General features: G+C 38.6%; 1 protein-coding gene across 1 annotated transcript; it reads left to right on the top strand.

Moving 5' to 3' along the window:
- Nucleotides 1–326: 326 nt before the first annotated feature.
- On the top strand, nt 327–10,371 carry LOC144978494 (small ribosomal subunit protein uS9-like). Its single transcript, XM_078924658.1, has 5 exons — nt 327–481; nt 3,269–3,370; nt 4,131–4,227; nt 8,819–8,866; nt 10,189–10,371. Exons 1-5 carry the CDS (start codon nt 434–436, stop codon nt 10,332–10,334), a joined length of 441 nt encoding a protein of 146 aa, XP_078780784.1. The 5' UTR covers nt 327–433; the 3' UTR covers nt 10,335–10,371.
- Nucleotides 10,372–21,913: the final 11,542 nt, after the last annotated feature.

Here is a 21,913-nt window from a genome sequence, read left to right as displayed (position 1 = left end):
GGTCTCCCAGCGAAAATGTTGGCAAGTTTTGGCTGAATTGAACTCATTGAAGTTGTTTTTTTATGTACAGTGATATCATTCCTCTTGTAAGGGGAAAATTTGTTGCGATTAACCAGTGACTTTTATATACCTAATTAATTCAAATTTTATATATAATTAATTCAAATTCCGTCTCTTGGGACATGTTGCAATTATCCGGTGTGGACCGCACTTGTAACCTTTACTTTTAACTTAAAATTTTAAAAGGTACCTACACAACACTTGCCATTAATATTTCAAAATAAAATTAAGACCTGTTATCCTCTGTGGTCAGCTTCCGCCTGAGTTTGAAATTTTTATCAAAGTGCCGACGGACTCCCACATTAATTCCAGTGTACTGAAAGTAAAACATAGATGCATTTTCATTTACTTTAATCATTCTCTCTTCCAACAGATGACGACAAAGGGCCCTGAGCAACACGTCCAGGTCTTCGGACGCAAGGTATGTATGCTGTCCAAGTTACTTTTCTTAATGGAAAAGGCTATTCAGACCCGAGTCTGAATTGCTTCCCGTGGCAATTCGGACTCTAGTCTAAACTGAATAGAACTCCGTGGCTAACCCGGGTCGAGTCTGAATAACTCCATGGCTCTTCGATTCAGAATACTGCAATGCAATGCGCCCGAATGATGAACTTATCATTAGTGAAACTCTCAGTTACTATTCCGTTTGCAGCTATAGAAACCATATTGCGGTCTTCTTAAACACACACTCACACACTCATGAGTATCTCTAATTCATTAAAAACAAAATAATCACACACACACACACACTCCCCCCCTCCCCCCCAACAATCATTTCCACAACCCAAGAGCCGGCGGCTTTTGCTCTTTGATCTCGTATCACCATGTTCTCCTCTGCGTCCAGCGCCTCGGTCGTTTGTGGGTTACCCCCCCCACATCAATCCCATTACCAGTTGATCATTTTCTCTCCGTATTCAACCGGTGCTTATTTTATTAATAGGTACCTAGTCCAGTATTATCTAATAATATTGGTATTAGACAGTGCTCTGCCCCTACCCCAATGGCAGGGCTCTAATGCATGGCTTGCTGCCAAGAATCGCCTCTATTTTTATATTAAGAAATAAAACAGCATATTTTTTTAATTAAAAAAGAATTAAGACACTGCCTTTTGTCAAAGCCAGACCTATACTGCCTTTTAAATAAAACGCTCAATACCCAAAGTCATGTTGCACTTTTCCGCGGCCGCAAATGGCAAATTATTTAATGTAGAGAGATGTCATTCATGTATCTTTTGCAACACGCTCATGGCAAATCAAATAAATCTTCCAATCAATACACAAAGACACTCCTTTTTCTATGCGAGGGCAAATTGATTGTTAACGTTAACAATTTCGACTACAATTGTTATCTCCCAAAGACCACGAATATTTAGATCTATGTTTTGTTTTTTAAGGAGCTTGCAACACATTTAGGTCATATCAGCGCCAGTAAAAATGGAGAAATTGGATAGCAAAAAGTTCTAGAATTACAATTAAAAAGTACTCAAGAAAAAGTAAGACAAAGGGGAATAATAGATCACCGCTTTTGAAGGCAGTCATCTTCGGGAGTTCTAAAACGTGACTTGCTCGCTCACTCGCCCTCCTACCGACTGAGAACGAGCAGCTTCCCCCCACCCTACCACACTTCGCTTTCGAGCCAGCTTCCACTTCCGACACTTCCTGTGATTGCGCAGGCGCATTGTGGCAGGAGTCCGAATTGCCACGGGAAGCAATTCAGACTCAGGTCCGAATTGCCACTTCGTTTCTTAATTTTTAAAAATCATTTTAGTTGATTTGTAGTTAGGTTCTTCTGTAAAAAAATCAAATTGGTTTGATCTCAACGAAACCTATACTACACGCACAATTTAAAATTATACCAAATTCTTGAAAATCAGATAATAATAAGTAAAGTTATGTTAGTTTGAAGGCTGTACAATGCACCTCTCTTTGTCTTTGTTATTAACTAAGGTATTTTGTAACTCAAAACTGTTGCGTTTCCGGTGGTGACCATTGTTTGGATTTCAAAACTGGCTGCTGGATTTTCCTGGGATTGGGATGAAATTAGTGTATGAGGGATACAACTTTGGCCTAAATTGAATGCTAATATAAAGTTAATGTGTTAATTTACTTGCCCGAACATGAATTTTGATTAACCAATTTCTGATTATTTAACCATCAAAATCTAAATTATACCCTGCTTTATCCACAATCAAAAGGGATATTAAATTGGCTTTTATTTAAACATAAACAACACCAAAACAATAGGGCAATTCCTCCTGAAGATAAAGAAAATCATTAAAATCCACTCTTAAATTAGGTACTTTGGTAAACGTCCATTTGACACTCCATCAGTGACAAGTGGCTGTGACACATTCTTTTGGACTTTGAGAGATGGGTCTAAGAAAAAGTTCCATAGATTTTTTGTTATATGGACGGTTTTTAATGATTTATGTCTTATTTTCTTCATGAGGAATTATTCTGTCATTTGGTGTTTATGTTTAAATCAATGACAATTTATTATATCTTTTGAACGCGGATAAAATAGGGTATAATTTAGCTTTCGATAATTTTAAAAATTTGCAAATGATAATTCCAGTGATTGCACATGATTTTAACATCTTAACTTTTAATAAAATTAAACTCAGGGCAAAGTTGTATGCCACATTTTCTGAAATTTGTTCCAGCAACTAGCGGCCAGCTTTGAAATCCAAATGGTGGTTTCTACCGGAAATGCAACAGTTTCAGGTCACAAAGTCCGTCAGTACATGACAAAGGCAAACAGGACATTTTTCAACCTGAAATAACTTTACTTCTGATCATCTGATTTTCAACAGTTTGGTATCATTAGAATCATGTTGAAAAGCACTTTCTTGATATAGTTTTCATTGAGCTCAACCCAATTTGAATTTTTTTACCAAAGTACTTACTTAAATAAGAAATCTAAGGAATTTTTTTCTGCGTCCCACCACTCAAAAGTCTTTAAAATCGCGTCACGGCTACTGGGCCGTTAACCAGCTCACTGCTGGAGTACCAAATGGACGTTTACCAATGTACCTACTGTAGCTGATGAATACCTATGTCATTTAGAATTGATCTCACTAAATTTCATTCTGATGCTTTCTAAAATAAACGGAACCAATTTAATCACTTTACTGATCTGAATGTCCATTATCTGGGAAGTTAAGCTGTAAACATGTACTACATAATTTTTTTTAATTTTTTTTTTTCAGAAAACAGCAGTTGCTATTGCTTATTGTGCCAAAGGCACTGGTCAATTGAGAGTCAACAAGCGCTCAATTGATGCTTTCCAGCCAGAAACACTTAAATACAAGGTAATGACCCATTTCAAATTTTCAGGGGTGTATGCTGTTGATTGTCCTTACATTTGACAGTGATTTTGTTAGTTGTGTGTGTTTGTTTTTTTGTCCTGGTGTGTTAGGGTTTTTAATTTTTTAATGGATAGATAAAGCTGAGGGGAATCGGTGGTAGTTGGTTTGTTTGTTTGTTTTTTTAACAGTCATCTGTTAGAAAACAGTGAGTGAAGAATTTCTTCATTATTTGGTATTTGGTCCCAATTTGATATTACGTTCCAACAAAGGCTTGATGTTTAAGACATTAAACTTTATACAAGTTTAAGTAAGTCTGTCCAGAGTGCCATTATTGTCTTTTGGGTCACATAGTGTGCATAGAACATTATTTGAACTTAATTTACTAAGGCGGTAACTGCCTGGTGGAATCAGAACAGTCACAGATAAAAAGTGCTTTATTAGAGATATTCTCACCATTAGCAGGATTCTTTCAAAGTATAACAGTTAAAAGTGTGATTTCTGCATATTTGACCAATGAGACTTAAACTGCCATTTCTGTTTTTTAAAAAAATATTTCACTCTACAAGGAAAAAAGAAATCATACAGTAAGCAGAAGTGGAAGCCGATCGTATCATGTTCTGGATTTTATTTTTTTTTTTTATTGAAAGATTGTAACGAAGACCTTTAGCCAAAAATGCAGGGGAACTAAAAACAAAAGTCCACTTGAATTATTCCAGATATTTTGAAAAAAGAAATTGACATGTTTCTATTTTATTTTCCACAGTTGTATGAACCTGTGCTTCTGTTGGGAAAGGAAAGATTTGCTGGTCTTAACATTCGCGTAAGAGTCAAAGGTGGTGGTCAAATCTCTCAAATCTACGGTGAGTTATTTTTGCTCTTGACACAAGCTAGTAAATTTACCATTAAATTCCAATTTAGGGGGGGGGGTGTCATGTGGATCAGCCACGTCCAGTCGGCAGTAGAAAAGTACCTGGGTGTATGTTATTAGGTCTGGTATTACATACTACTATAATTTATTATGATGCATATAAGCCCAGAGATGACAAGTACCTTCTGTTGATAACAGTAGAGGTTCATTTCAATAAAAATGGGGATCCTCGTTATTCGCAACAATGTTTTCAGACAAAATTTCTGAAAATAATTCTGAACTGCTTTTCTGTTTGAAAGGTCCGTCAGAAAGAAAAACCTTGAATTTTTTTTTCCACAAATAGCCAATACTGCTCCATATCAGATGCAATGTATAAATATCACTACCGGATACTCGGTCACAAATTAATTGTTTTCTTGTTAGATTGTGGCAGACTTTGTGATTTTCATCTTGGTTTAACCCTCTCCTAACCAACCATAGGAAAATCGTCACATTCATTACGATACAACCAACATTTTTCTTATTCAAATTTCTCTTGTACATCATAAAATTTAAAGAAAATGAACATTGTGTTGTAGAGTATGTTTTATTAAAGAAGTTATTTATCACAAGAACTTACTGCTATTGTGTTTGAGTGATAAAAAATATACTTTTGTGTTAGTTGGGTGTGGAGTTTTGGGGAAAATCTTGAAAATGACTGCTGGTAAGGAGAGTTAAACCTGAAGCTATGTTGATATTTTTAGCATAATGTTTTGTTACTGTTGCATGGGTTTGTATTTTATGTTGCGTTGATTTCTCCTGTTTTGACTTCTATTTTCTTATACTTTTAGATATTTTTGGTACATCTCAGCACATTCTTAGTAGTAGTAGTAGATTTAGGTTTAGGAGGCTGAACTTGCAATTAGTCAGATATTGGGTGTACTTTTACCTGAGATTTATCAACCTTTATTATAGATTCATCACTTTTCCTCGCTTTTATTTTTTGGGGTTGTAAATTGACTATGAAATTCTGGTATCTTATAGAATAGATTCTCCTTCTAGAAAATTCTAAGGCCATCGACCCCAGAATGTTAGAGATTTATCTTAATTATTTTGTAAGAAGTGCGAGTTGGTTTCAGTATGTCTTTCCATTTGCTATTTACATCCTGACTTAAGCCTTTAGCTTAGATACAGCCCATTTTGGGTGTTATTTTTACTGCTTGGTTACGAATATGAATAAAAGTTTAATAATTAAGGTGACTGTTCTATTGTTAATGACTTTGAATGGAAGTTTTTAGCCTGTGAGTAGAGTGGTTGAAAAAGACTCTTTGCAGGTGAATCTCAGTGTTTTTGTGCTTCCATATCAAATCTATTTTATATTACATTTCCTCTTTTCATTTATAATGAGATATCGGGGGTTTGTAGCTCAACTCTTGATGTGTTTTACTTGACAAGGATGTATGAACAAAAGCACATGACATTATTTTTATGTTGTATTTGGTTGCTGTGACTTAAAATAAACAGGCCCGTAAATCTTCCGTCTATTGTCGGATTTCCGACAGTACTATTTTGCTCTTAAGTGCTAATATTTAAAGAAAAAGTAATAGTAAAAATAAAATTCGTAACATCAAAGAACAGAACCAATAGAAAATAAAATAAAAGAGTTTTATTTCGTTCCTCGAAAAAATAAAAGATTTTATTCCGTTTCAAATGCGGACTTTAAGAAAAAACAACTTTTCATTTGTCGCATCAAAGACCAAATTCACTGCCTGGCTACTGTGCCACAGCCAGCGAGAGTGGGTCGCGAAGTTCTCGCGAGTCGTCTTCACACACACACACCAGTGATGCCAAAACTCCGGTTTCACCGGAAAAAAACCCGGTCTGGAGCAAAAAATTCCGGGCTCCGGGCAACTTCCGTCAAATTCCGGTGAGGTCAATTTGTTCCAAGGATACCCCCCCCCTTCCAACCACCACATCATCATCATTACCACTAGTATTACAACCATCATCACCACCACTACTACTGCAACCACCACCACATCATCATCACTACTACAACCACCAGCTTCACATCATCACTACCACAACTACTACAACCACCACTACCACATCATCTTCACGACCTCTACTACTACAACCATCATCACTACTACTACAACCTCCACCACTACATCGTCATTACCACTACTACTACAACCACCACCACCACATCATCATTACCACTACTACTACAACCATCACCACCACTACTACTGCAACCACCACCACATCATCATCACTACCACTACTACTACAACCACCAGCTTCACATCATCACTACCACTACTACTACAACCACCACCACCACCACATCATCACTACCACTACTACTACAACCACCTCAACCACATCATCATTACCGCTACTACTACAACCACCACCATATCACCACTACCACTACTACTACAACCACCACCACCACATCATCATTACCACTTCTACTGCAACCACCACCACCACATCATCACTACCACTACTACTACAACCACCACAACCACATCATTACCACTACTACTACAACCACCACCACATCACCATTACCACTACTACTACAACCACCACCACCACATCATCACTACCACTACTACTACAACAACCACAACCCCATCATCATTACCGCTACTACTACAACCACCACCCCATCACATCATCACTACCACTACTACTACAACCACCACTACCACATCATCACTACCACTACTACTACAACCACCACCACCACCACATCATCACTACCACTACTACTACAACCACCACAACCACATCATCACTACCACTACTACTACAACCACCACCACATCATCACTACCACTACTACTACAACCACCACAACCACATCATCACTACCACTACTACTACAACCACCACCACCACCACATCATCACTACCACTAATACTACTACAACCACCACCACATCATCATCACTACCACAACTACTACAACCACCACCACATCATCATCACTACCACCACTACAACCACCATCACCACCACATCATCATCACTACCAATACTACTACAACTACCACCATCACCTCATCTTCATCACTACCACCACTACTACTACTACAACCACCACCACCACATCATCATCATCACTACCACTGCTACTACAACCACCACATCATCATCACTACTACTACTACTACTGCTAATGCTATTACTATACTACAACAACAACCACTACAATATCATCATCACGACCATCACTACTACAACCACCACCACCACATTATCATCACTACCACGACTACTACTACAACCACCACCACATCATCATTACCATTACTACTACAACCACCACTACCACATCATCATCACTACCATTTGTACTACAACCACCACCACCACCACCACATCAACATCACTACCACCACTACTTCAACCACCACCACATCATTATCATCACGACCACAACTACTACAACCACTATACCACCACCACATCATCACTACAACTACTACTTCAACCAGCACCACCACCATATCATCATCACTACCACTACTACCTCAACCACCACCACCACCATATCATCATCACTACCACTACAACATCAACGACTATCACATCTTCATCATCTCTACCACTATTACTACAACCACCAACACCACATCATCCTCACTACCACCAGTACTACAATCTCTACCGTTAGGTTTTGGCGCTTTACTTCATTTGAAATAAGGAAACTTTGGGATTGTATTTGGCATTGTGTTTATGTATCGTAATATAATTCTAATCAGTTATCTATTTAGAACTATACAATATGTAAACACAATGCCAAATATCGTTCCAATTCCTTTTTTTTTTTTTTTTTTTGCGCGCGGAAATTCCTCTTTCGGCGTTGAAATTCCTACGAGTGGTGGCTGAAACTCCTGTGAGCGAAATTCAAAGTTGGCATCTCTGCACACACACCTAGTCAGTAAATAACGCACACTCAGAAGTGTGTCGAACCGGACTGGAAGGTTTCTCTCTATTTTGCTACCGACACACATGCATATCTCCGGTTCTTATTTCTTTGGTTTCGTCCAGATGTGAGACGGATAAAAAAAATAATGCGAAATAATTGTTTTTCTTCGAAAGCTCTCACACCGCTGCACCACCTCCTCTTCTTCGTCGTCTTCTTTTTCTTCTTCATCTTCTTCTTCTATAAGAATTAATCCAAATAAACGGAAGAATCAGCGTTAACATTTAACACAAACAGGAGCGGAGAGACGCAGTTTCCTGTGGTAAGCAGGAGATACACATCCTTCAAAAGGGTAGGAATTGTTCTCTTCCTTTCATTTTACAACAAGCTCAGACCTGGGCCCTCAAATAATTGGGATTTTTTTTTGGTACCATAAAATAAGGACCTCGTTATAAATAAGTAGGGGAAAGTGACCTGATTTGACTAGTCAGTTGATGTGTCCATATCTGTGTTGTGTCCATATTTTTGTCCTGTTGTGTCTATTTTCAAAAAGTTCCGACAATTTTTTCACCAACCATTTACAGACCTGAATAAAGTATTATGTACCTAATGACTGTTATGGTTTATGTTGATTTGAATTTACTTGTTCTTTGTTTTTCAGCTGCTAGACAGGCCATCTCCAGAGCAATTGTTGCTTACTATCAAAAATGTAGGTATTTCCTTTTTACAGAACCCTTTGAATATTTTAAAGATGTTTTATTAGATTTTTACAACCCATAAGCACAGAAAATTTTTGTTTAGATAACTGTTAGAATCATCAAAAGTTATTGTCCTGGATATCAAGCCTGATTGTGGAGATGGGGCGTGTACAGTCTAGTCTTTCTAGTCCTTTTATAACAGCCTCTGCAGGGTATCCAGCAATGTAGTAAAGTCATAAGATAGTTCTAAATAGATAACTGATTAGAATTATATTATGATACATAAACACGTTGCCAAATACAATCCCAAAGTTTCCTTATTTCAAATGAAGTAAAGCGCCAAAACCTAATGGTAGAGATTGTAGTACTGGTGGTAGTGAGGATGGTGTGGTGTTGGTGGTTGTAGTAATAGTAATATTGATGATGAAGATGTGATAGTGGTTGTTGTTGTAGTAGTAGTGGTAGTGATGATGATGTGGTGGTGGTTGGAGTAGCAATTGTAGTGATGATGATGTGGTGGTGGTATAGTGGTTATAGTAATTTTGGTCGTGATGATAATGATGTGGTGGTGGTGGTTGTAGTAATAGTAGTAGTGGTATTGATATGGTAGTGGTGGTTGTAGTGGTAGTGATGTTGATGTGATGCTGGTGGTTGTAGTAGTAGTGGTATTGATGATGATGTGGTAGTGGTGGTTGTAGTGGTAGTGATGATGATGTGGTGGTTATATGGTAGTGATGATGGTTGTAATACTAGTGGCAGTGGTGATGATGTGGTGGTTGGAGGGGGGGGGGGGTATCCTTGGAACAAATTGTCCTCACCTGAATTTTTCCGGTGAAACCGGAGTTTTGGCATCACTTGGTTCAGTTCGACAGGGCCTATTTCAGCCTTTGTTTGGAGGAAGAGAAAAAGACATTTTTTTTTCAGGTGTTTAATGGTGTCTTATGTTCAAGTGGCCGATATCTTTTGATAGGGTAGCTTAAGCACTTTGATATGTCTATTTATATTTTATTACGGTCAGCTGTCATCAGGGTATCAGATTTTGTCACTGCATTTTCACTTCAACCCCTGTTCTACACTCAATCTCTCATCAAACAAAATAAACAACCATGTACTTGAAGTCACATTTCATATTCTGACTAAAAATGTGATCTTTGTTTTCATATAAAGTGTTAGTAATATGTCTAGTGAGTTCCTCTGAAGGTTTTGTGTTGTTGGATAATTTTCACCTCTATTGGCAAATTTTTAATGGGTTTGGAGTTCCCATTGAATTGCAACTGTTTGGGTCATTTGTGGTAGGTCACTGATCTCGAATTTTTAATTATTTTTTTTACAGACGTTGATGAAGCATCAAAGAAGGAGATCCGCGACGTTCTGATCCACTATGACAGATCTCTCTTGATTGCTGATCCTCGTCGTTGTGAGCCCAAGAAGTTTGGTGGTCCAGGTGCCAGAGCCAGATACCAGAAATCATACCGTTAAATTATGTCATTGTCAAATTAAAAACATGCAAAACTTATTTTCTATCTTTTTTCTCTCTTTGCACCTCTAATCAATTTGTTTTGTGAAAGTTTACACATACTCATCACTTATGTAGATAACTTTTCCCAATGTGCATTCTGCACATTATCTAGTGTGAGACATTTTAAACTGCAACAGTATACTTGAGATTTTCATCTTTGGGTTATATGTGAGTTCTTCTGATCTTTCGTGATAGGCAGAAGGTCACTTTACTGTTTCTTTTGCCCGTGGGTATCATTTTTTCACTTTTTTTCTATCCCTGGTCCTAGGGGTCCTTAGTTTGGAGGGAGAGTCAGATGTGTAGTACCTCTTGTTTTGAGAACAATTTTTTAAAATCACCTCTTTGTTGTGTGTCTTTAATAGTTTTGAGTATATTGTACATTGTAACCATTTTAGTGTGTCCTTCATAGCAGGATACTTTGCTTGTGTCTGGACTGGGTTGGGGCTTTTGGTATTATCAAAATAGACACATTAATTATAGATTGCCCATGGAATTGTCTGTTCCCTATTTGAAACGGTCCACTTTGTCTTCCTTTTTCTTTGACACCAGATCTATAAATTTACCCCTATCTTCCCCCTCATTACGGGCAGGACAAATGTGCTTGGCCTGGGTGGGGTTCCTGACCTCCCATAGTGTACAGGGAGGTACATACTGTCTTCTATACCCCTTTGTCTGTTTTCCAACATGCTTTCTGTCTTTGTCGTGGAATGAGATTACTTGGTTTTGTCCTGTCCTGGCTGGGAGGGGACAGTCAAATGTATAGTATATTTTTTTCCTTGTAAATCATCTCTGTTATGCGCTGTATTATGTTTTGTTTATGTATTAAATATGATTTGTAAATACTTGAGTGTATTCCTCTTAGTGGGGACCTGTGCTTGTGTCTGGATGAGACATTTAGTGATCTCAAACTACATAAGTACACTGATTGTGTGATCTTGGAATCTACATCTGTTCTCCATTTGAACCAATTCTCCTTTGTCTGCCTTGTTCTTGGATGCTTTAATTGTAATTCTAGAACTTTTTGCTATCCCATTTTCTTCCTTTTTACTGGCGCTGATATGACCTTAATGTGTTGCAATCAAGCGCCGTAAAACTCTTCAAAACATGTGCTGGGGGAGTTGGAAATATAGGGCAATCAATGTATCTGATGATGCTCTGTCTCATGCTCAGCGTCATTTGTGTCTTGCAATCTTAATCGGTATCATCATGGCTGTATGAGGCCTAACTTCATCTGTGGAGAGAGGGTCTATATTGCTTTTCTCTACCACCAATATTATTTTCGTGTCCCAGTCTCATCACTCTTACTACTCAATCCTCTCCTGGCTTGGTGGGACCCTATGACCTCCCACTCCCATGGTGGGCAGGAGGTCACTTGCTGTCTTCCATCCTTCATACAGTGGAAAAGTACCAGAAGACTAGAGAATAAAAACTAAGCGGCGATGGGGGCTCAAAGCCACGACCTAACTGTTACAACTCCCCCGTCTGATCGTGAGCGGGACGCTATAAAAAAAAACTCAACGCCATCCACCACTCCAAGAATAAAAAAGAAATGTGGTTTCGAACGTAGTGCTGTCATCTGCATTATTTGCGGCGGCAAATTGTGGTAAATTTTTGTTTAAAAAGCGAAAACAAATGCACTTGAGGAACTGGAGTTTCTGTACACCGGCTCAGGGGTGAATATGGCTGAAACTGAGTTCTCACATTGTTTCACCAGCAGAGAGAAGGCTGACAACGGTTTTCTGATGCTTAATAAATCTTATCTGGCAACATATGCCAAGCTTCAAAAAATACATTGTCAGTTGAGGGGCAACCCGGCTTGGAATTTTTGAAAGATATTAGGATCTTCTGTCCAAAGAACATTCCTCATATGCCTCGCAGTGTATCTGCATACACTACAATTCCTGATTTTTGTCTAGGCATATTTTATTTTTTTAGTACTCCCTTGGCAAAAATTCATAATTTTAAATTTCAACACGTTGACACCATTCCTGGTGACTCGAGAAGTTTGATCGACTTTTAACATTTTCATTTAGTTATTTATTTACTTTTACTCACTTTTACTACAAGTTTATTGGAGTCTTTACGAAATCGTTCCGACAGACGAGATACGAGAAGAAAAAAAAAAAAAAGCCCGGATCCAGCCTCTTACGGTACATCTCGTCGTCATGAACGAGATCTCGGTAGTACCGATGCTGCATATCGTTTGAGACCCTTCATGGCGGCGGTGTATGTTGTGTAATTTCAAAGAACACAGCTTACCGAAAGTGATGAGTGGTTATGCAACACCAAATGTCCTGTGGTCTGGACCACGAGGTCTTATATGTAATGGTTGCGTCACTCTCAACGCTCATGAATTTGTTAGTTTGGCTGGACTCGCAATCAAAAAACGAAATTTGTCCCCGCGGAATTATGCCATTTTTTGGGGGGGAAAAATTATGCCATAAATTCGATATTATAAATTATACCAAAAATCCGACATTTATGCTTGCTTTCGTAACCCCCAAGGCCTAATTTTCACAATAAATATGATTCTTATAGGTTTAAAAACTAAATTAAGTTGTTTCGTTTCATTAAGAACAATTAAAAAACAGAAATATATACCAGACTACTTGACAATGTAAAAGTACACTAATTTTAAAGAACATTGATGTTAAACCCTTAGCATGCTACACCAACCTCTGTGGCAGAGTAGCGTGTTAAGACTAAGAATGGGTTAATTAAAAAATGTCACCTACAATTAAAATACATGGTCAAATGAAGAGGGAAAAAAACAAACACACCAAGAAACACATGAATGACAATGATAAATAAAAAGAAACGAAATTCCAACATTTTAAAAAAAAACTGTAGTAGGAGTAATAATAATAGTTGTAAAATAGTAGTAGTGGTAGAAGTAATTGTCGTAGCAGTGGTATTAGTCGTTGTAGAAGTGGTTGTAGTTGTAGTAGTAGTTGTAGTGGGAATAGTAGTAGTAGTTGTAGTGGGAATTATTTAGCTTTTTGCTGACGGATGCGGAAGGCCACAGGAAGCGCATTTTCCTGGCGATCAAACGAGTACATCAGCGTGTTCGTCTCATTGAGATGTGAAAAATGATATAAAATGAAGAAAATCGGACGATGAATAAAAAAGTTGCTAAAATAAACAAATGCAATTTTATAAATCAAATTTATTCGTAAAACGATTTTCGACCGTTTTTTCTGAAATAAAGAACAATGTTCCTCATTTTCCAAGCTGATTTCAGCAATGTGAAATTCAAATTCCTCACAATTCTATTTTTTACTTTTAGATTTTAGCTATTAGGTCTACTCAAAAAGAGGTTACATTTTTTGCAAAACAGAAGCGTAATACCTTGACGGTCGATCGAGTACAGGGCTTGTGATTGGTCGAAGGCTTTGGGACACTTGACTCACAATTTTACACGAATAGATGGTGGCGGTAGATCAAAAACATTTTTATTTACCCATTACTATCCATTTTCTTGGCGCTAAATAATACAACGGTAATAATTTCGCATCAGAAAAAAAAATAACTCTGAAGTTCTTATCTCTCTATTACAATAAAATTGATACCACGAATGACAAAATCGGCCCACAAATAAGGGAGTTATAAATTATTCATAATAATTTTTAAAGTTTACAATACTTGTTATCAATGTCATTTTTCATCACCAAAGTCATAATTTTTAACCGATTTTTTTTAACAAAGTGCAATGTCAGCGATTTACACCCGCGAATAATAAAAATAAAAGATCAAATCGCAATTTCTACAACATATTTTATTTTTGTCGCAAATTGATAATAAAAGTCAAAGCACATTTACTGTATTCCTAACCGTTTTCATCCTCTTACGTGAAAGGCAGGCTCTCGTTCTGAATTGTGACGAGAGAACGGGAAAGAGAATTTGATCACGCGATCGTTCGTCTCACCCGACGAGTGAAAATCGTTAACTTGGTATTATTTTAATTTAGGACACAGGGAAGGCTTTGGATACGAGAGACTCTTTCCTGAAAAAGACCTGTAGTTCACCTGTAATTAGGGTAAATAGACATGAATTTTCTGTCCCTCCACGAAGATGCGGCCGCACCCGTCAGCAAAAAGCTAAAAAAAAGTTGCCAGTGAACCTCACTATATTCTGAAACAGCAAGGACGATGAGTTGCCTCGGTTGTCAAAGTGTGCACGAAAAAAGTATATTTATGCTCTTGTGAATTCAGCTGATGCAGAGCGAAGTTTCTCATTATACAACCTGGTCTTTTCAGACCGCAGACGTTCTTTGAGTGAGGATAACCTCAGGGGTCTTGTTTTCATGTATTATTCTTCTTCTTCTTCTAGGTTCCATGCCTGGTCCAGGCTTCGGATACTGCATGAATTATCTCTCTCCATTCCTCCCTGTCTCTTGCTTTTTCAAACAGCTCTTGGATTGTTAGGTTGGTGAAGCCCTTCAGTTGGTCTATGAGTGTTTTTCTTTGTCTCCCCCGGGCGCGTTTACCAGGTATTTTTCCACAACTTGCCAGGTATTCATTTTTATCTTTCCTTACTATGTGTCCGAAAAAGGATAGTTGTCGATCCGCTATTAAGGGCATTAGTTTCCTTTGTTGGTATGTTTGTTTTAGCACTTCTTCGTTCGTTTTGTGTGCAGTATACGATATTCTCTGCATCCTTCTCAAGCACCACATTTCAAAAGCTTCAATGTTCTTTTGAAATTTATTTCGCCTAGTAACTGGCTGACGGTTCGGTGTGACCTGACGAACATCACGCTCCCAACCGAGCGAGGCAGCAGTCTTCCGTGAAAACATGCTCCCCTTTACGCTGTCACCGTTTAACTTTTTGGACTTATTCATGCAGTTAACTCGGCAAAGTTACAAGAATGGTTTCATCATCATCATCATTGCCTTTTTCACCCTGGGTCAGGGTATAGGCCACAGACAAACAGTTTCCATCCTTCTCTATCCTGAGCCAACTTTTTTATCTCATTCCAGGTCTTACCACTTCTCTGTATATCAGCTTCTTTAATTCTTCTCCATGTTCCTCGTGGCCTTCCCCTTGATCTTCTACCCTGAGGGTTCCAGTCCAATACTTTCTTTGTTATAGTTGAGTCATTCTTTCTAAGCGTGTGTCCAATCCACCTCCATCGTCTTCTTCCTATTTCCTCTCCCACTGGTTTCTGCTGTGTTCTTTTCCATACTTCTTCATTTTTTATTCTATCCATCCATTTTATTCTGAGTAGCTTACGCATGCACCTGTTTACGAAAATCTGTACCCTCCTTATACATGCCTGTGATGCGTTCCAAGTTTCACATCCATACAGTAGGACAGACTTCACGTTTGAGTTGAAAAGTCTTAGCTTTAGTCGAAGGGAAATATCTTTAGTTCTCCAAACTCTGTTCAAAGATGTGAATGCAGCCTGTGCCTTTCCTATTCGTGCTTTCACCTCTGCTTCCGTGCCTCCATCCTTGTCAATTATACTTCCGAGATAGCAGAAAGTGTCTATATCTTCGAGTTCCTGATCTTTTACTTTGATCTGCTCCCTTTGACGCGTACCTATCCTCAAGACCTTTGACTTTGCAGGGTGAATTCTTAGACCAATTGATTCCGAGAGGCTGTTTATAATTGTGGTTTTTGCTTGCATCTGGTCCTGGGTGTGGGACAAAAGAGCCAGATCATCTGCAAAATCCAGATCATCCAACTGTGTCCAGGGGTCCACTGTATCCCATTTCTTCTCCCTTTGGAGGTTTCCTTCATTAGCCAATCAATGGCAAGAATGAACAGGAATGGAGAGAGCAAGCATCCCTGCTTGACACCAGTCTTAATTTCAAAGCTGTCAGTAAGCTGATCTTCATGTACAACCCTGCAACTTGATCCTTCATACATTTCCTTAATGAGGTTTACTATCTTTTCAGGGAGTCCATAATGTGCCAGAATTTTCCACAATGTTTCTCTGTCAATACTGTCGAAAGCCTTCTCGTAATCCAGGAAGTTGACAATAAGAGGAGAGTTCCATTCTATAGACTGTTCCACTATGACTCGCAGAGAGGCAATCTGGTCGGTGGTTGAACGGTTTTTCCGAAAACCTGCCTGTTCGTCCCGCAGTTTAGCATCTGTTGCATTCTTAATTCTCTCTAAAATAATTCGGTTGAAAACCTTTCCTGGGATAGAAAGAAGAGTGATGCCTCGATAATTATTACAATTACTGAGGTCCCCTTTCTTTGGAAGCTTGATAAGATGTCCTTCCTTCCAATCCTTTGGGAATATCCCGTCATTCCAGATTCTCTCAAATAGTGGGTGCAGGGCCTCAGCATTTCTTTCCGCATCAACTTTTAGAGCCTCCGGTGGAATCTGGTCTGGTCCAGCAGCTTCCCCCCTTTTCATCTTATTAATGGCACCCACAATCTCTGCTAGCGATGGTGGATCACAGCTAATTGGTAGCTCAATCCTTGCAGGCAAAATTTCTGGCTGGTTGTCTGGTGGTGGTCTGTTCAGAAGGCAGTTGAAATGTTCCCTCCATCGTTCAGATTGAGCCTCTTTTCCAAAAATAGTTTTCCCATCTTTGTCTTTGACTGGTATCTCTGGTTTCCCATATTTTCCAGCAAGTGTCTTGGTAGTTTGATAAAGGATCCTCATGTGTCCTCCAGTCGCTGCTGCTTCTGCTTTCTCTGCAAGTCTGTTCATGAATGCTTCCTTGTCTTTCTTCACAGATCTTTTGACTTCCTTAGCTATGGCTCGATACTGCTCTTGTGCATCCAGTCTTGAAGCCCTTGTTCGGCTTACATTCACTTGTTCCTTCCTTGTTCTCCTCTTTTCAATAAGGTCCAAGGTGGTTGGACTTATCCATTCTTTATGTTCCGATTTCTTTACCCCCAATACCTCGTGGCAAGTTGTTATGTAGACTTCCTTGATCTTTGCCCAATGTGACTCTACATCTATGTCCTCCTCGAGCTCAGTAAGAGGTTGGAATCTATTACTCAATTGTAGTTTGAATTCCTCATTCTTTTCCCCATCAAGTCCATTCACCTCGAATTTTTTTCTTGTATGTGATCTGGCCCCGTGTTTTCTGAGTCGGAGCTTAAGCTTTGCCAATAGCAGGTGGTGGTCTGATCCAACATCTGCCCCTCTCCGTACCGTCACATCTTCCAATGAACATCTGAATCTACGAGAGATACAAAAATGATCAATCTGATTCTCTGTCACACCATCTGGTGAGACCCAAGTTGCTTTTTGGATCCTCTTATGGGGGAACACTGATCCTCCAATCACCAAACTGTTGAATGCACAGAAATTTGCAAATCTCTCACCATTATCGTTCATTTCTCCCATGCCATGACGTCCCATGATACCTTCATAACCTACGTTATCCTGTCCCACTTTTGCATTAGCATCTCCCATCAATATGTTGACGTCTTTCCTTGGCAACTTGTCAATGACTTGTTGTAGCAGACTATAAAATGTATCTTTGTCCTCATCTGTTGCATCGTTTGTTGGGGCATAGATCTGTACAATGTTCATGCTGATCTTCTTACTCCGTGTTGTAAAGGACGCCATGATGATCCTTTCTCCGTGTTGTTCCCATCCTCTCAGTGACTTCTGGGCAAACTTGCTTAGAATTATTCCTACTCCCTGTGTATGAATCCTGTCCCCTCTCCCTGAATATAAAATCTTCTCCCCAGACTTGAGGTGTTTCTGTCCGGATTGTATCCAGTGGGTTTCGCTTACTCCAAGTATATGCAGCCTGTATCTTCTCATCTCAGTCACAACTTGAGAGCTTTTTCCTGCTTCATACATGGTGCGAACGTTCCACGACGCAATTCGAAGCTGCTTGTTTGGCGAAGACGTCATCGGGTCAGCAGAGTCCTTTCGGCTTTGTCTGTTGTCCTTCATAAATTCTGTAATTCCAGAAACTCTTCGGTCGCCCAAGCTTAAAAAAGGATTTGGTTTGTCTGTCTGCGTTTCTGTAACGATTTGAGTTTAACGGAAAGGGGTGTTAACCCTTTGCCAACCCCCAACCTGGAGGACCAGGTGACTCGAAGATGGGAGAATCACACACCATTAGTCGCCTTTTACGACACGCAGGCTTGGCGTTGGGCTATTCTTGACCCTCTCAGTTGAGGGACCCCGGACACCACACGGGGCAAGAATGGTTTGCCATTGCCTATTCTTGTCGCCCTCTGCAGTTGGCCAGCTTGACCTGTTACCGTTCGACACCACGAGGAGGTTGCAGTAGGGCTTGATGATGATCTATCTTTGCAGATTTGGCATCATCCATTTGTCGAACAATTATTATATATTGTATTATAACAATTTCATTGATTCTTTGTTGTAGATGGTAATATTTCTTCATTTATTTTTAGCAGTTCACACATCTTTAAAAAGGTAATTTTCAAAGACATTCATGTGATTTTCAAAGATCATTTTTTAGGTTCTACTCACAAGAATTAGCAGTTCTTGTCATAATTTCAAATTAAATGCAGTCTCAGTATTGCCAGTAATGTTGTTGAAATTTCGTTTCTTTTTATTTGTCATTGTCATTCGTGTGTATCTTTTTTTCTTTTTTTTTTTTACCTAATCATTTAACCATGTAAACGTTAACTATTTTGGGTGACATTTTTTAATTAACCCATTCCTAACACGCTACTCTGCCTTGGGTGGCCTCTTTCTGACTACCACAGAGGCTGGTGTAGCATGCTAAGGGTTAAAATCAATGTTCTTTAAAATAGTGTACTTCTACATTGGCAAGTATTCTGGTATATATTTCTGCTTTTTAGTTGATAATGAAACGAAACAACTTGATGTAGCTTTTAAACCTATCAGTATTCATATTTATTGTTAAAATTAGGTTTTGGGGGTTACAAAAGCACGCAAGAACATGCATGTCGGATTTTTGGCATAATATCGAATTTATGGCATAATTTGCCCTATTTTTTTGTTTTTTTTTTTTTTTTTTTGGGGGGGGGGGGGGGGGGGTGCATAATATTGGTATAATTTTGCCCCCCAAAAATGGCATAATTCCGCGGGGACAGAATTTTAAGCTGACTTTTGTGTTTCCCTTGCGTATAATACCGAGGCGAGATTTGTTGGGACAATGACGACTTTATACTTGGTAAAATTCAGGGCTGAGGATCTTCCGTCTAAATTGTAATTTATCTCCGCCCATCCCCATCACAATTCCTTCTTTTTCAAAAATTTGTTGATAAATAAACAGTGATGATAATCTTCTGCGGACCCGGGAATTCCGGGATTTTGAGAATTTCTCAGAAATTTGCCGTGCCAAACATTTTCCTCAAAACTACAAAATCACCATTATGTCTTATGTCATATTTTGACACCTGTGCTCTGTCTCTGAAATTTGGTGACGATCCTGTTTTTATGACGTCGGGCCAGACAGATTGGCACCAGATGTCACAATTGACACACAAGACCAGTGGTGTTCTTTGATTAGTTGATTGAATGGAAAGGAAAAGGATAAATGGATTTTTTTTTCTCTGTTGTAGGTACCTATTACCTTTTTAATCTCTCTCTCTCTCTCTCTCTCTCTCTCTCTCTCTCTCTCTCTCTCTCTCTCTCTCTCTCTCTCTCTCTCTCTCTCTCTCTCTCTCTGTCTCTCTCTCAACCATCCATTAAATCATCTGGTTGTACAGAGATAAAAGAATAAAGCAACAGTGATTGGCTTAGTTTACTCTTGTTTCTTTTTACCATGGCTTTAAAATTGAGAGATTCTTGGGTTGTATTTATAAGCTGAATAACCACTAGGTTTCAGTAACAAAGATATTGTAGCCTGCTTTCCTATCACAGCTACTACAACCACCACCACACAATCATCCATACGACCACTACTACTACAATCACTACCACATCATCCCGACACCACTACTGCTACATCCACCACCACATCATCATCCCTACTAAAACCACCAAATGTTGTAGTTACACTTTCAACTTTTGAAATTCCACCGAGTCGTGTCAGAAATTGCTGCGAGACAAATTTTGGATCGTATCTCTGTAAATTTTAGTGAAATTCAAATTTATAGGTTATGGTCGCATAGATGGATCATGATCTTCAAGATGAAAAATTTCCTCCTTTTTTGTGACCAGTCATTCTCACCCCTGAAAATTGTCCTAATTCAATCTTGACATAATTTAAAGATAAGAAATCTTCTTTACTTTATAAAAAATATATATTGCACAATTTAATTATGTAGTTTAGGATGTCGTTAAGATAGTTATTGAAATTAACCCACTAAGTAAGCTATTGAGTCAAAATTTATTGCCTTGTGCTTTCCTTGTAAGTAACAAATGAGTCCGAAACAAAAACGAACAAACAAAACAAAAACCAACCAAGAAAGAAAAAAAAGATAACTTTATAGTTATAGGGTCTTGAATATGTATAAGGGAGCGTCATAGAGAGAGAGAGGGAGAGAGAGAGAGAGAGAGAGAGAGAGAGAGAGAGAGAGAGAGAGAGAGAGAGGTGGGAGAGATTTAAGTTAGAGAGAGATAAAGAAAGAAAGAGAGAGATAAAGAGAGAGAGAGAGAGAGAGAGAGAGAGAGAGAGAGAGAGAGAGAGGGGGGGGGGTTACGGACTGCTTTGTAGCTATTTGTACTCGCACGATTTATTTGGGCTCCTATCCTTATTTATAAGGCTACAGGCTTGGGGCACTTTTGGTTTAGGCAATATCGGCGTTAGCCGCAAGGAAGATGATGGGGTTTGCATCCGTTATAGGACTTTATTGTCTTAAAAGGTTTGATGGCGCTTATGAAACATTGAGGTTATTTTAGGGCTAGTAGAAAGGAAGAAAATGGGATATCAGTAAAAAAATATATATATAGTTTTACAAATTATATAAGCACACGAGAATAAAAAAATTAAGGCAACGGGAAATGGTTAAAAAGGGGAACAGATCTAGATTCCAATAGCAGACCATCTGTGTACTTCGTTTGAGATCACCCAAAAGTCTCATCCAGACACAAGCACAGGATAATCCAACTAAAACAGATAGACTCAAATGCTTACAAATCATTATAGAACCAGGAGATAGGAGAAACACATAGAATTACACGAATGAGAATTCGTACGGAGCCGAAAAAGTGTCCACCAATGAAAGCATTCAGCGCCATTTTCTCTTGGGCTGGGAATGTAAACATTACCACTCATTCGGTCTCTATGTCAACATAACAACACAACAAAAACAACAACAATATCAAAATTCACAATAAAATGGTTCAGAACTGTTGCGTATATTTATGCCACAATAAAGCTGTTAAAGGCACATCATTGTCGTTTCACAGATAGGAGAAATAAATCAATGAACTTAAAAAGAAGTTATTGTAGGCTACTGACTGGCTAATACTAATACTGATATCTATCTAGATTTAGCTCATTCATCAGTAAGTATTTTTATAAATAAATCTACAGACTGATATGAACTATTCCTCTGAGGTAAAAATGAAGTTAGAGAATGTGTGTAATCATGTATTATAATAACCTATAATGTGTTTTCCAACCGCCACATTATCACTGTCACTCCGACTACAACCACCATCACCACATCAT

The sequence above is a fragment of the Berghia stephanieae genome, chromosome 8, assembly GCF_034508935.2.
Source record: "Berghia stephanieae isolate SIO BIC M18660-M18661 chromosome 8, UCSD_Bste_1.3, whole genome shotgun sequence".
NCBI lineage: Eukaryota > Metazoa > Mollusca > Gastropoda > Nudibranchia > Aeolidiidae > Berghia > Berghia stephanieae.
This window is presented reverse-complemented; position numbering and strand designations above follow the sequence as displayed.